General features: G+C 40.9%; 1 protein-coding gene across 5 annotated transcripts in view; it reads right to left on the reverse strand.

The window, feature by feature from the left end:
- Window positions 1-5,965: 5,965 nt before the first annotated feature.
- The window catches only part of CCNT1 (cyclin T1), a 34,191-nt gene continuing 23,239 nt past the window's right edge, over window positions 5,966-16,917 (reverse strand). Inside the window, exons 9-12 of one of the 5 annotated variants that reach the window (XM_036251232.1) lie at window positions 10,393-12,036; window positions 10,158-10,284; window positions 9,794-9,855; window positions 5,966-9,348 (exon numbers count right to left, since the gene is read on the reverse strand). In XM_036251232.1, the coding sequence (XP_036107125.1) occupies window positions 10,630-12,036 (1,407 nt within the window). In that variant the 3' untranslated portion in view covers window positions 5,966-9,348; window positions 9,794-9,855; window positions 10,158-10,284; window positions 10,393-10,629. Of the gene's footprint in view, window positions 9,659-9,793; window positions 9,856-10,157; window positions 12,037-16,917 lie in introns of those variants that run through there. The other 4 variants (XM_036251233.1, XM_036251230.1, XM_036251231.1 and 1 more) reach the window with 4 other exon arrangements.

The following is a 16,917-nucleotide window of genomic DNA, read 5'->3' on the forward strand; positions in this document are numbered from 1 at the left end:
ATAGAATGAGCCCAATGTAGTAAATGGGGGAGAGGAGCAAAGTGGGAGATCACATCCATAACGCAAGGCCAGTGTAGAGAAATATGGCTATATTGCACGCGCCTGGGTGCAGGTGGGCTGAGCTGAAAAAGAGTTCAGCCTTGAATCAGAGTTGGGGTGTCGTTATATACTGTACTTTTAGCTTCTGCCAGTTCCTGCTGATGTACTCTGTCTGGCCCATTGTCCATTTTGCAATTGGACTGGTCTGGTATCTCATCTGGCATCTGGGTTATCCATTGCCTTGTGGATAATCCAGATAATCCTTATCCATACTCAACAAAAGGCTGAGCAAAGGTCATGCAAGCAACACAATATCCATAGTTTCCACCTTTTGCAAATTTTTACCTTTACCCTTTAAAACATTAGTAACCCTTTTAGAACCCAGCCCTCATTCTTTATCCCTTTTTGCCTCTCATATAGTAAACCATGGGACTAAGAAAAAGGAATTAAAAATTGTGGTTTAGGCCCTGATTCTCTAAAATTCTCTACAATTCCATGCTAAATAATTCAGATATATAGAAATGGCAGACACAATCCCAATTGCATCATCCTTTAAGGATTTTTTTTTAATTAAAAGCATCTCTTGCCCTGGCCGGTTTGGCTCAGCGGTTAGAGCGTCGGCCTGCGGTCCTGAGAGACCCGGGTTCGGTTCCCGCTAAGGGCGCATACCTCGGTTGCAGTTTGTCCCCGGCCCTGGTGGGTTGTGCGGGTGGCAGCCACTCGATGTATTCCTTTCACATCGATGTTTCTCTCTCTCTCTCTCTGTTCCTCTCTCTCCCTCCCACTCTACCTGAACAAAAAATGGAAAAATGTCCTCGGGTGAGGATAAAAAAAAAAAAAAAATCTCTTTTTTCATCTCTTATGGAAATGAACCAACATCTCCCCATAAGCGTTCGGGATCTTTTTTGAATCCCAACCTTACCAAGCACCCTTATGTGCTGTTAGTTTCATTTAATTAAGAGATTTCTCCACCACCAATGAGGAAGTGAGCACACACGACAGTGGAGGTGAGCATACAGAATCCACATAACTCAAGAACCTAAGCAGTTATTTTAGCCACAAGAAAAACAAAAATTAAGGGATTGGTGGGACAGGTGAAGTGCTGTTCCCAGAGATTAGGGTAGGCTTAGAGGACCCTTTCCTGAAATTTATTCATTCAACAAATTATTTACTGAGCACTTAAGTGCCAGACACTGGAGATACAGAGAAAACAAGAAAGATAACCCTGCTTTTTTAGAGTAAACATTCTAGAGCAGTTTGGGATTGTGGATACAATACAAACATAATAGCAACAATGATTCATATATATAAGCAAACACTCCAACCCTCAGAGGGGTACAAAGAAGACATTTGCTTCTTGTTTTTTTTAACTGATTTTTAGAGATAGGAAGGGAAAGGGAGAGAGAGAAACATCAATGAGAGAGAAAGAACATCGATTGGCCACCTCCTGCATGTCCCCCATAGAGATTTGGCCCACAACCTGGCATGTACCCTGACCAGGAATCATCGAACCGCCAACCTCTTGGTGCATGGGTCAATGCTCAACCACTGAGCCACACCAGCAGGCCAAGACACTTTTTATTAATACCCTATAACTCAAAATTAACTAGAGGCAGTCACATTACAGAAAATCTTGGAATCAGAATCTGCAATCAAATGTGGCAATATTAAAACTAATATAGGGAACAATGTAAAGAAGAATTAGGAACTAGATAGATCGCAATGCAACAAAGATTTTGTTTAGTTAGAGGTTCTAATGAGGGTCTTAATTAAAAAAAAAAAAAAAAAAGAATCTCCAACCTGGCCAGTGTGGCTCACTGGTTGAGCATGAACCCATGCACCAAGAGATCGCCAGTTCAATTCCTGGTCAGGGCACATGCCCAGGTTGTGGGCCCAATCCCCAGTGGTGAGCATGCAGGAGGCGGCCAATCAATGTTTCTCTCTCACATCAATGTTTCTCTCTCTCTAAAAAAATCAATAAAAACTGCCCTGGCCGGTTTGGCTCAGCGGTTAGAGCGTCGGCCTGTGGTCCGGAGAGACCCGGGTTCGGTTCCTTGCCCTGGTTGGGGTTGTGTGGGTGGCAACCACTCGATGTGTCCCTTTCACGTTGATGTTTCGCGCGCTCTCTCTCTCTCTCTCTCTCTCTCTCTTCCCCTCCCTCCTTCCCTCCCTCCCTCTCTATCTGAACAAAATATCAAAAAATGTCCTCCGGTGAGGATAAAAAAAAAAAAATCAATAAAAACATATTTAAAAAAAGAAGATCCTCCCGCTAAGCCCAAAACAGACCAAAAAATTGCTATTTAGAACCACTTCCTTCTAAGCTGTGGAGGGGGCAGATATTATTAAAGGGTCAATATATTAGCAAATTCTTTGTGCTGTTTAACAAAGTAGATGGTTGGGTTTTTTGTTTGTTTTCTAATTTTTTTTCTTGATTGATTTTAGACAGAGGAAGGGACAGTGAAACAAAGAAGAGCTTAGGACAGAAGCAGCAGCAGGAGAGAGCCTAGGGTGGAGCTGCTTTGGCTCACTGGAAAAGTTAGAGAAAAAGAGGCCTTAGAAACAGGTTCAAGGAGTTAGCCCTGGAAGAGCTGCTGCTGCCCAGTGCTAGAGTTTAGGAGATGCATGCCTATTGGGGAAGAAGATAGAGAAGGGAAAGGCGTGGGTGTCCTCCCAAGAGGGAGAGCGTGCAGGGTAAGATGAATTCTTGAAGGGAAACATTTTTTGAAAATTTAGAGTTTTGGGGGCTAATCATAGAGAAAAGTATGTGTGTGTGAGAGAGAAAGGGAGGGAGGGACCAAGGAAGGGAAGATGAGAATAAATGAATACCAAACTCTTGCTCTTTCTGTAGTCATCCTCATCTCAGTATATGACAACTCTATCCTTCCAGATGGTCAGGCCAAACAGTGGAAGTCATCCTTGACTTCTTTTTCTTCCAACCTTATAGCAGATCCTACAGGCTCGAACTTCAAGATATATAATTTTTTGTTACCTTCAGCACTTCCAACCTGGTCCAAGTCATTCTTATCTCTTAAGTATTGTGAGCCTCTTTACCCTTGACTCCTACAATTCATTTTCAACACAGGTGGGAAAATCATTGTTTTTAATAATCTTTCTTAAATTAATGTATAGCTCACATGTATTTCAATGTGTTATATTAGAAGTGATTGGGATCTTTATTTACAAGTTTGGTGACTTTTTTGTGACCAGAAATATGCCATAGGAGCTTACCTCTTGTTTATATCAATTGGCCTATGGTAAAATTGCTTTCCGTAGTTATCATTTCACTTAATGTCAATTTCCAAGAATCTATCAATGACATTAAATTAGGGCTTACTATACTCAATTTTTTTTAGAATGAAGGCTTTTATTTTTTAGAGCTAAGGAAGGGGGAAACACTGATGTGAAAGAGAAACGTCAGTTGCCTCCCACACAAACCTCAACCAGAGATTGAACCCAAAACTTTTTGGTGTATGGGACAATGCTCCAACCGAGCCACCCAGGCAGGGCTGTATTCAATTTTAACTTGTTTCATCACTGGTTTTATTATCTGTTGGTTTTGAGTATTATGTGAAATGTTGTTGAGATCCCACACTGCAAAAAGGTAGCACAAGTAGGACATGTGACAATCCATAAACCAAATTAATTTAAAAGTAGACCCGAGCCAATAAATACAGGTTGGGACAAAAGTGTGTTTACAGTTGTGAGTATGCAAGTTTACTCTTGTATTATTATTTATTATTGTATTATTTCCATTGGAACAACTGTAAACCTACTTTTTTATTAATCCTCACTGAGTGTTTTTTTTTTCCCATTAATTTTTTAGAGAGTGAAAGGGAAGGAGAAGGAGAGAGAAAAAAAATCAGTGTGAGAAACATTAATTGGTTGCCTCCCACAAGCACCCTGAGTGGGGCCCCTGCAACTCAGGTACTTGCCCTTGACCTGAAATTGAACCTGAAATTGAACCCATGAACCTTCAGTGTACAGGCCGATGCTCAAACCACTAAGCACACCGGCCAGGGATATAAACCTACTTTTGCCCCACCTGTATACACTTTTAAGGTAGTCCACAGACGTCATAGAAAGGGCTTCAAACTTTCTACAGAAATTTGAAGAGAGATCAAGCCAATCTATTTAGGTCTAAAAAGTGTGAGGAGCCCTGGCTGGCGTGGCTCAGTTGGTTGGAGCATGTTTCATACACCACAAGGTGGCAGGTTCGATTCCTGGTCAAAGCACATACCCAGGTTACAGGTCCAATATCTGGTCAGGGCATGTGGAGGCAACTGATTGATGTTTCTCTTTCACATGGATGTTTCTCTCTCTCTCTTACTCTCTCTAAAATCAATAACATAGCCCTGGCCGGTTTGGCTCAGCGGTTGAAGCATTGACCTGCAGACCATAGTCCCAGGTTCAGTTCCCACTAGGGGCATATACCAAAATAAATAAATAATCAATAAATAAATAAATAAAATAAAATCAGTAACATAAAAAAAATTTTTTTTTATCTTCATCCGAGGGCTCTTTTTTTTGCATTTATCTTCAGGTAGAGTGGGAAGGAGAGAGGAAGGAAGAGAGAGAGAAACAGTGATGTGAGAGAAAGACATTGAGTGGTTGCCACCCACACGACCCCAACCAGGGCCAGGGACAAGCTGCAACTGAGGTATGTGCCCTTAGCGGGAACCGAACCCGGGACACTCTGGTCCGCAGGTCCACGCTCTAACCGCTGAGCCAAACCAGCCAGGGCATAAAATTTTTTTTTTAACTGTGAGGAAAATTTATAATTTAGGCATTGATTTTAAGATGAAGCCTAGCTCTACATCATTCAACTTAACAGACCCTTTGAGAATACAATTGTATACAACCTTTATATTGATTTGTTTGCATCTATTCCCAAGGATGATACAGTTGATACTCTCTTACCCAAAGGTAAATCACTGCTTTTCTCTTGTTCCATTCAAACCTGATCAGAATTCCTAAAATGTCAGCAACTTCCACAAAAGTTTCAAGAGATGTACACAGTGAACAAAAATCTTAAGTTGTCTTATTTTTTTAAATGGAAGTAATGAACAGAACTCATGATTTTTCAGCCCTGGCCGGTTTGGCTCAGCGGTTAGAGCGTCGGCCTGCGGTACAGAGAGACCCGGGTTCGGTTCCCGCTACGGGCATATATCTCGGTTGCAGTTTGTCCCCGGCCCTGGTTGGGTCGTGTGGGTGGCAGCCACTCGATGTGTCGCTTTCACGTCGATGTTTTTCTCTCTCTCTCTCTTCCTCTCTCTCCCTCCCACTCTGTCTGAAAAATAAATAAAGAAAAAAAAAAAAAAAAACTCATGATTTTTCAGAAACGTATATAATTCTATTCAATTTATTTTTTCCTTTTAGAGCTTTTAAACTATAACTACTGCTAACTCTGTGTTATAATTTTGGAGAACTTTAACATAAAAACTATTTCCTTTTAAATGTGCAATTTATAAGATGTACCTGTGTGTATGTTTTATTATATCCCAGGAAAAGAGTGACTATTCACTATCAATTTTCCCAGGCACCACCAAGAATGCTGTTTATTTTCCCTTTCAAATATACTCCTTGTCTGTACCATTTTATATTTTTCAAAACCAAATATAAAATTATGTATCATGTTTTCAGTACTTGCTAGATAAGAAGTACACACTGCTATCATCTGTTAGACCTATGTGCAGCAGTTACTCTTCCAAGTATCTATGTAACAATATTAAATGAGGGTTTTTTACTCCATCATACTTTATACTCTCATGTTCACTGTGATGACCAAATCTTAGGTCTTTCCCATGGACTCAATTCCCACAGGATCTTGTGCAGTAACAAGGTACATACTATTATCAAAACTATAACCATATCAATAAAATGACAGTTAAAGACTAACTTGAAGACTCTATACAAAACAACAGTCAGATGAGGGTTTTATAATTAACGTTTATTGATGGGATGGATACAGATTGAGAAACATACTTGACAGCAATATTATCAAACTGATAGCCAGACTATAAAATGTATACAACGTCCTTTTTTAAATTTAAAAAAAACAATTTTTTAAATTTTTTACAAAGAGCCCTTACTGTAATGGTCACTAACATCCTATCATTCACTTAACAGCAGTAGAGATACCATGGGTAGCATCCAGAACTGAGATGCCCCAAGGAGGACAGAGGCAACAGCAGAATAATATGCTGAGAAAGGATTCTTAAGAGCAATACAAAGAAAACAGACAAAAATTTCACCACAAAATTGTACCTGAGTGACACAGATTGGTAAAGTGTTTTACTTTTTTTTTTTTTCCTTCTTTTGCTCTTTGGTCTGATAAAAAAAACAACAACAAACAATTTTAGGAGTGTGGAGTTAAAGTGGGAAAAAGGTCAGTTTCAAATCCAGAAACCTAGGTTAACACTAAGTTAGGCTGCTGCATTCTTTTCTTTGGGTGCTTAACCCAACCAGCACCTCCATCTTGTAATCAATTCCAATGTGATCAACCACTAATCAGTTAGATCCTCAGCTTTTCACTGAAGACTTCCTGATAGCCTGATGAATCCATACTTACTCTGGCTTCAATTAGAATGCTGTCAAGCATCCCTCTCCACACTTAACATGACAACAGAAAACCCAAGAGTCTTTCTCTTCTTTTCATTCATCCATGAATATATACTCATAAACAGGGGAGAGTACACACTGCTTTTTTAGTAAACATTCTTTCCTTCCTTTTCCAATGCCAAGTTCATATTTAAAACTTCAGAAACATTAAAACAGAACGGTGCCCCACTAAGAAATAATTCTCATTCTAGACCATTCTATCATGTAAGATTACAGTACCATACTTGTTTCAAACTCACATCCAGAGGGATAAAAAGATAAAAATAAAACCTGACAGGGTGATACCACATGAACATTTCTTAAACCATCAGGAGCAAATACTCAGTTAAAAGCTAGGTGTTAATAAGCAGCAACACAAGAAATCTGGGGAGGTATCAAAGTCACTGAAGGTTTAATGGGACTGCAGAGGGCTTATTTCTGAACACATGAAGGGTTGCATAGACCGCTTAAATTCTCCCAAATGCAAGAGAATAGTATTTGTATTCCAACTTTAAGATGGTCTGTAATCTCCCTTTTCCTAGTATTAGTATCAAAATAACTCATCAACAAAAGAATAATCCTTTTAAAAAGTAATTAATTTCTCAAGTTCCCACAGTTCCTACATTTCTGTGGGAAACACAGATACGTTTAAAATCCAACCCTACTGGAATAAGACCCTCTAACTCCCCTTAGTTACCTTGTCCATGAAGCAAGGTATGAGGGGTATACATTTCAAATACAGGGAATTAGGTAGTAGAGGCTTAAGGAAATCCAGCACTAATGTTACCATGATTTTATTTCTATATCCTAATGCACTGCTGTTTCCAACTAGAGATTTTATTTCTATCAACACAGGTGAAGCCAATAATACAGAACTATAAAAAAGAATACATTAAATCAAAACACTAAAATCATTAAAAAGAAGCAGCAGCAGCAGCAGCCAGCTAAGAGGCTCAGATATGGAAACACACTGATTCATGATTTAAAAGACTGAACTAATTCATGTATTTTCTAAACCAAAAAAGCATAACTGATACTTTTGAAGACCAATTTAGCTTTAGATTAATGCTTCATTAGAGTTCAGCTAAGAGCAACACAGGTATTGATTAACAGCCCTAAGGACAATCCACAGGTATTTGTTTTGCCAACATGAGATTCAAGCAAAGTTTAGGAATGAGATTTACAGAACTTGAGGCTCCAGGCCTGCTTACCACCACTTATCCTTGATAGTTTAGGTTAAAAGGAGGGGAGGGGAAAGCCATGTTTACTGGACTAACTCTGGATATATAAACCCCATTTCTCACCCTTTGAAAGTGTGAGGGATAGAGAAGATACAGTTTAGAAACCACACAACCCACTGAAGCCTAAGTTTGTGCAAAATTGGACAACCTGCATGCTAGTTGACAGGCACACTTCTAACCCAAAGACAATGCAACAGCTTCATGCACAGCCCACAGGTGGTTCATGACATATGCACAGATCTAAAGCAGACAAGGTAGGTATCTTAAAACAGTATCAGGAGGCATTAATATAGAAGTCTCTAAACTGATCTATACCAATGATCTAGTAGTGCTTAGGCCAGACTACACAAGCATAAAGCAGCTCTTAGGGTCTAGTAAGCACTTTTTTCTAATTCACTCCTGACAAAGTTCCAAGCAACTAACTAGTCTGCCGTGGAGAAATGCCAATGAGGCCAAGTGGCTATGTCTCTGTGGTGAGAGAGTGCACGTGACTAGAAAATATGGGACGTTTGATGAAAAAAAATCAAAAGCTGGAAAAGACATTTTCATAATCAAATCAGTGATCATCAATCCCATAAAGATACAGATGACAACTAAATAACCTTCTGGGAAGGTCAGGAAGGAAAGCAAACTTCACAAATAAAATCTAAACAAATAGAAAGCCTGTATTTAGTAAAGACACCACACATCTACCGATTAGCACAACACATACTATCAAAGAGAAAGAAGAAAATTTCATCTATAAAAGTGAAGTGACATTCCAAGTAAAAAATAATACTAGTTTATAGGTCAGCAGATAGCTCATTTACACAGCAATGACAGGCACTCTAGACAGTTCAAATATGAAAAGATGCTGGACACTAATGCACCTTCAGTTAGGTTTACTGTACCTATATTAGGCCAGTGCATCATCAATTCCAACTGCTTCAGTGTTCTCCCCAAACTTCCTGGCAAGCAGCAGCACATGTACAACTCCTATCTCCCTATGACTTCCAATAAAAAAATTTCAATTTGTCCACAAAAAATATTTGGTGTGAAGGAAGCTGCATTAAAAACAAGATAAATTCAAATTGCATCATTTGTCTACAGCAAAAAATTGCCATGAAGACCAAAGAATATCACATCAAATAATCTGGGCTAGGTGGTATTTTCAGTAGACAACTTGGTTTATTAGAATTCTTTTGGCCCCTTAAAAGATTTCTTTCCTCAACAAAAATGGTCACTCCTTATATCTAGGATATCAAGCACCCATAAGAACAGACACTTTGTCCATTTTTTTAAAAGGATTCTTAGAAATCTGAAGAACCTCTGCCTAGCATCTAAATCCACCAAGAATGGACAGTCTAAACATAACAGTATATGTGGGCTAGGCTTACTCACCCTCATGGCACCAATACTGTTAAATTCACAAGCTCCGATCTCTGAAGACATATAGGCTGCAAAAACTGAAGATGCAGCTGTTTCCCTTCAACTATACAAATAAAAAGCAAGTCTCACATTTATAATATAATTTAAAATACAATGTCCCAAAAATCCCAAGTCACAATTTCATGGTTTTCAGGATCCTCTAGCTCCATGGCTTCTCCCAGAACTATTCTGACACATGGTCTGGGCTTTCACAGGTAGGACATATAGTATACACCCCTTCCCATCAGAGACCCTGAGACTGCTCTCACTTGAACACTTTCCCAAAGGCCAACTTGAAAAAAAGATACACCCAATTCTGTATGGCAGAAGCCAGCCTTACTCTCCAAACCTTCTTCCTCAATCCCACCTTTGTTCTGAGTCAAAAGAAAAAGGGAGCAAAAAGGAAGATTTTAATAATGGAGTCCAAAATCAAGCCATTGGCTGCACTTGCTCAAACTTGAATTTAGAAGGCTACCGCTCAATTAAAACACAAAGAAAGGGGAAAATACCATGTCGAATACATGCCTCTTCCTTCAAGTTCTAACGGCCACACCGTATTCTCTCTAACAGACTGTTGGGAAGTGAAAATGGTGAGGGACAGGGAGGGAAAGAGAAAACATGATATTTAAACACACACACTTAAAAACATACATACCCACACTTACATACACACTTAAAGGTCTCAACACTTCAAGTGGCCAGAGCCTATCTCAGAACTCACAGCCAAAAAAAGCCTACCCTCCCATCCCCCTACATACCCTCCACCCTCCAATCCCCCCCCCCCCCCAGGGCTCATTGCTATGTATCCCATACACACAGCAAAATCCCTATCCCTTCCCCAATTATATAAAAAAAACTAAACAGATAACTTACTTTCTTTAAATTATTTTTTTAAAGTCTCTTAAAAGATTTTGACGTTTAAATACTTCCTCTCTTCTGACATATTAAACACCAAAGGATCCACAACTGTTTGATATAACAAACCCTCCATATTTCAGTCCTGGCAAGAAGAGGGAAGATATCAACTCTAATCAACCTAATTAAGAGGTGGAGAGGCCAAGAATAGAGAAAGTATTCTTAATCTTTCACAGCTTCAACACAGTCTCACCTTTCCAATACCAGTAAAAACTATAAAATAGTTACATTTCTGAGGCAGCAGATACCAAGGTCCTCTACCATCCTCCCACTTATGTCTCTATATTAATTTATTCCCTAGTCCAAGAAGGGAGACATATTTCATTAGGGAAGTAATTTTCTTAGTTCAGAATCAGTAGTTAAAAAAAACAAAACAAAACCAAAAAAAAAACCATGTTTTAAAAGTTTTTCTTCTCTTCTTTTTCTTTTTTTACTTAGGAAGGGGTGGAAGTGGTGGAGGAGGTTCTGAAGGTAGAGGTGGTAGTCGGGGTTTGTCTGTATTGCCAGATCTGGAGGACATTCCACCAGCCCGTGGATTCAGATATTCACCATAAGAATGAACAAAGTCAAATGCAGGGGGCGGAGTGGGCTGAACACCCTGGGCACTGAGAAGGGAGTGAAGCATATTCACAGTATCTTGATAATCTATTGTCTGGGTTGTGTTGTGACCATTGGCCCCAGCAGGGCCTTTATCCAGTTTCATATGAGGAACTCGAGTTTTACAGCTGGGCTGTGAAAACTGAAGACCACTTGTGTCTGAGCTATGCCCAGGCAACTGGGCCACTGTAGGAAGAGGAGGGAAGGATAAATTTATGGAAGAGGATTTAGTACTCTTGGCAATCTTGGCTGGATGATCAAACATTGCCCCTCCAGTCTCTTCAGGGAGACCCCTTTTACGAGCAGAACTGGAAGAGGAGAAAGAACTAGACAAGCTATAGGTTTTGTGTGCTAAGGAGCTTGTCTGGCTACTATGTTTTGGATCACTTGGCCGTTTGTTCCCAGTACCAGCTGGAAGCTGTGAGTGAGAGTGCTTGTGTGAATGGTGATTATGATGATGATGATGATTAGATGGGTGAGTCTTGTGCTTTTCTTTGTGCTCTCGGCTCTTTGTGATACTATCATCCACAGAATTGTGCTTGTCAGCTGCTGCATGGACTTTAATGCGCATTTTTATCTCATCTGGTTTTGAAGAGGCAGCTTTATCTCCACTTGCCACTGGAATTCTCATTTTGAGAGCTGTTTTGTCAGCCTTTTCCAGAAAAGGCCGCTCAGGATTTTCTGAGCCCTCTATGGGCATTTTTAGAATGACCGAAGAATGGCTATCATGTTGAGACAAGAGATTCTGGGCAGCATACGCATACTGTGACTTCACATTGGCCTCCATGTTCTCCAGTTGCCTCTTCTGGGCAGCCAACTCTTCTGCATGCTTTGCACGGTATTCTTTTAGTGATACTTTAGCTGACGGCACACTCTTACTATTCTGCTTCTGGGAAATAAATGCATTTGTACTATCCTGTTGCAAGGAATGATCAACTCCTATAAGTGCTACATTCTCACTAGTCCGATGACCCTGAGCAGATTCTAGTTTAAAAGGAGTTTGGGAGGACAGCCAACGCTCGCCCTGCAACATCTCCATACTGCTTATGTTGCTTGATGACTCTTCAGTGGCTGTAAGGGAAGGCACTGCACTTGTGGTAGAAGAAGTTGACATGCTCATTAAACCTGCAATAGTTGTGTCTGAAGAGCTTTGGGAAATCATATTAAGGATTGTCTGCTCCGAAGTGTTTGCATCTGCTCCTCGGTCATCTGTTTTTGTTTTCCTGGCAGCCTGGCATGCCTAGAATAAAGAAAATGATATCTCTTCACTTCAGATAATTTATTATACAGAAAAAAACACTGAAATGAGTAGACTTTGCTGCTACGACATTGAAGTTTTTCACAGCCCATAGGCCAAGGCTACTGTAACATGAGATTGATAACTATTACCATCAGGAAACATAAGATTTTTAAAACTTTCAATCAAGAGTCATGCAAATAGGATCTCAAAGAGATATCTACACTCTCATGTTCACTGCAGCATTATTCACAATAACCAAGATATAAAAGCAACCCAAGTGTCCATCTATGGATGAATGAAGAAAATGCAGTGTATACATACAACAATTGCAACGGCAGAATCTGCCTGAAGGTAATTATTTTGAAACTCTAGAGTCTATTGAAGGCTTGCAGCTCCCAGGGTAAACCTTGAACAGTTAATTGAGGTTTATTCTCATCAATTTTATGTCTCAGCACAGTAGAAACTAGCCATCACCCACCCCCAGCCATATAGCAAGCAGCTGTATACCCATTTCTGGAGTAGCTTGTACACAACCTTGGAAAGCTAAAGTGAGTAAAAATTACTCTATACTCTAAATATTGGGGATTTGTACTATGATCACTGAATGCAGCTTCTGATCACAGAGGTACACACTAAGAGGCAAGCAGTCATTGTTGTTGCATCTCCCTCCATTGTTGCAAGCCTCTTCCCCTCTGGCTGAAGCAACTTCTAGGGGATTTAAAAGACCAATACCCTTTCATCCCTATAACTTTTTTTGTTTTTTCCCCTTTTGGAGCCAGACATTAAAAGTAGCACATTCAAAAACAACTCCAGCCTTGGCCACTGTGGATCAGTGATTACAGTGGTAGGCCTGTGCAGGTTCACAGCAGGTTCATTCCCTGGCTCCAGTTGGGGAGCATGCAGGAGGCAACCAATCGATATCTCTCTCTCTCACATCAATGTTTCTTTCTCTCCTCCCTCTCTCTAAAAATCAATGGAAAAACTATCCTTGGGTAAGGATTAACAAAACAAACAAAAAAACCCCATAAACACGGAAAATTAGAAAATGACCATACATATCCAGGGAAAGTCCCTGAAAAAACCTTAACTTTATACTCCAGGCTGATCCTCAACAGAGTCATCCTACAAAATCAACCTCTCCATCCCAAAGAATGAACAAAACAATAAGAAAAACAGCAAACCACAGGGGAAGGAGAAAATCTGATTCCCAGAGTTACCACATTATTAGATTCGAACGTCCAATATTAACAGAAAATCACAAGGCATATAAAAAAACAGGAAAGCATCCAGCCAGTGTGGCTCAGTGGCTGAGCATCAACCCATGCACCAAGAGGCTGCCCATTAGATTCCCAATCAGGGCACATGCCCAGGTTGTGAGCCAACTCCCCAGTGGGGGACATGCAGGAGGCAGCAGTTAGAGCATCAGTCCACAGAACAAAGGGTCACAGATTCAATTCTGGTCAAGGACACGTGCCTCAGTTTCAGTTCAATCCTCAGCCCTAGTCAGGGTCATGCGGGAGGCAACCGTTGATGTGTCTTTCTCACATCGATGTTTCTCTCTCTCTCCCCCTCACCGCCCCCACCCCCAACTCTATCTGAAAATCAATGCAAAAATATCCTCAGGTTAGGATTAAAAAAAAAAGTCAACAAGTGTTGACGAGGATGTGGGAAAAGGGATCCCTCCTGCACTGTTGGTGAGAAGGTGAAATGGTGCATTTACTATGAAAAATAGTAGAGAGGTTCCTCAAAAAATTAAAAATAGAACTACCATATGACCCCACAATTCCACTTCTGGGTATATACCCAAAAGAATCAAAAGCAGGGTCTTGAAAAGATATTTGTACAACTATGTTCATAGCAGCATTATTCACAATAGCTAAACGTTAGACGAAACCCAAGTGTCCATTGGTGGAAAATGGATAAACAAAATGTGGTACATACATACATACAATGGAATATTATTCAGCCTTTAAAAGGAACAAAATTCTACAATATGCTACAATGTGAATGAAACTTGAAGACATTATATTATGCTAGTTAAAATAAGCCAGTCACTAAAACACAAATACTGTATGATTCTACTTATATGAGTTACTTAACAGTAGTCAAAATCATAAACACAGAAGGTATAAAAGTCATTACCAGGGGCTGGGGTCAGAGGAAATACAGAGTTAATGTTTAATGGGTATAGAGTTTCAGTTTTACAAGATGAAGAGTCATGACTACATCAAAATTACAACTGAACTGCAGGACAACCATCATTCAGAACCACCTGAAATCGAGCTGAATATAAGTCCTACAGCTACGAAATTAAAGAAGCCACACTGAGACTGGCAGGAGGGTCAGAGACAGACAGGATGGTGCCACACCCACATATGGCGGATAAATATCAGGAGGGCTACCTCGGCTGGGATGGTCCTCTCTAAGGAGCAAGGGGTCCCTGTCCCCCACCAGGCACTCCAGCTCAGGGTTCCAGTGCCAGGAAAAGAAGTCCCCATAACGACTGCTGTAAAATCCAGCAGGAACTGAGGCTGAGGATACTGGAGCCCCAAGCAGTTTCTCTTAAAGGGCCCAAGCATGGACTTACTCGGACTGGCTCCCTCTGAGCTCCAGTGGGGAGCAGAAGCAATTTTAAAGGCATAAGAGACATGCGGGGATGAACTGAGTTGTTTGGCATCAGGGTGAGGGCTGGAGAGGCAGCTTCCTCCCGGACAGGTGTGCTGGAGCAGCCGACATATCTTTAGTGAGCTCTTCCCCCACAAGGCCAACAGCCAGGTGCCATATCCAGACTCCAGCAACCTGGCTCACACTGTTTGCCCTGCCCTGGTGATACCCTGAGGCCCTGCCCCACCTAACTTTTGGGCCTACCCAAGCTGTCTCCAGTGGCTTTACCATAGGATTAGCCTGTTTTGGCTCTTGCTTCAGATTTTCCTAAATTCTCTCAAACAAGCAGCATCTGGCCACAGCAAGAAGCAACCAGCCTTGGTTCACAGCTTGGCTTTGGCTGGATACCTCCAAGCCCAGCACAAGAAGCAGTCATTGGCAAATCATTTTATAGCTTACAACTGGTGGCCCCGAGTAGAACACAGGCAGTGGCTGACCTTATCCCAGAGCTAGCACACCCAGTGACCAGCTTCAGACCACTTGGAAACACCACCGCCCAACCAATTCCACAAGAGACACACTCAAGGGATGGACTCAGTGGGTACCAGAGCCCTGCTGAAGTAAGTCTTGCTGAAGTAAGTCTTGCTCTGTGTGGTAGGCCCCTGCACAGCTGATCATCCAAGGTAATCAGAGGTCGGTGGATAGTGGGCACAGCCAGTCCTTGCACTTGATCAGCCAGAGTAAGCCCTCCCACTGATGAGCCAACAGCAATCAAGACTCAATCACAACAGAAGGGTGTAAAGTCCACACAAGGGGTGTACCTCGAGGGCCCAACAGGGTGACCAGGGAGGCTGTGCCACTAGACCCTACAGGACACCTACTACAACAGGACACCTAGGAAGCCTAGAAGACTAGCAACTCTACCTAATACATAGAAACAAAGACACAGGGAGGCAGCCAAAATGAGGAGACAAAGAAAGATGTCCCAAATGAAAGAAGAACAAAACAAAACTCCAGGAAAAGAACTAAACAAAATGAAGATAAGCAATCTAATTGATACAGAGTTCAAAACACTGCTTATAAAGATACTCAATGAACTTAGTGGAAATTTCAGGGAACTTCATGAGAACATCAAGGAACTTAGTGAGGACGTCAAGAACATAATAAAGGACAGTCAGAAATGAAGGATGCACTAACTAAAATAAAGAATAACTTAAGGGCCCTGGCCGGTTTGGCTCAGCGGTTAGAGCGTCCGCCTGTGGTCCAGAGAGACCTGGGTTCGGTTCCCACTAAGGGCATGTACCTTGGTTGCAGTTTGTCCCCGGCCCTGGTTGGGTCGTGCGGGTGGCAACCACTCGATGTGTCCCTTTCACGTCGATGTTTCTTTCCCTCTCTCTCCCTCCCCACTCTATCTGAATAAAAAATGAAAAAATGTCCTCGGGTGAGGATAAAAAAAAAAAGAATAACTTAAGGGAATCAATAGTAGAGTAGCCAAGAGTAGAGTAGAGTAGGTGAAGCCAAGAAGCAAGCCATTGATTTGGAATATAAGGAATTAAAAAACATCCAATCAGAACAGCAAAAAAAAAAAAAAGGAATCCAAAAAAATGAGAACAGTCTAAGGAGCCTTTCGGACAAGTTCAAGCATATCAACATTTGCATCATGGGAGTACCAGAAGGAGAAGGGAGAGAACAAGAAATTGAAAACCTATTTGAAAAAATAATGACAGAAAACTTCCCCAACTTGGTGAAGGAAACAGACATACAAGTCCAGGAAGCACAGAGAGTCCCAAACAAGATGAATCCCAAGAGGTTCACACCAAGACACATTATTATCAAAATGCAACAGGTTCAAGACAAAGAGAGAATCTGAAAAGCAAAAAGAGAAAAGCAGTTAGTTACCTACAAAGGAGCTCCCATAAGACTGTCAGCTGATTTCTCAAAAGAAACTTTGCAGGCCAGAAGGGTGTGGTAAGAAATATTTAAAGTGATGAAAAGCAAGGACCTACAACTAAGATTATCCTATCCTGCAAAGCTATCACTTAGAATCAATGGCCATATCAAGAGTTTCCCAGACAAGAAAAAGCTAAAGGAGTTCACCACCACCAAACCAATATTATATGAAATATTGAAGGGTCTTCTTGGAGAAGAAGAATACAAAGAAATATGAACAATTAAATGGCAATAAATACATATCTATCAACAACTGAATCTACAAACAAAATGAGCAAACAGAACAGGAACAGACTCACAGATACAGAGAACTTTTTGATGACTGCC

This window comes from Molossus molossus, unplaced genomic scaffold (genome assembly GCF_014108415.1).
Source record: "Molossus molossus isolate mMolMol1 unplaced genomic scaffold, mMolMol1.p scaffold_m16_p_10, whole genome shotgun sequence".
NCBI classification, from domain to species: Eukaryota; Metazoa; Chordata; class Mammalia; order Chiroptera; family Molossidae; genus Molossus; species Molossus molossus.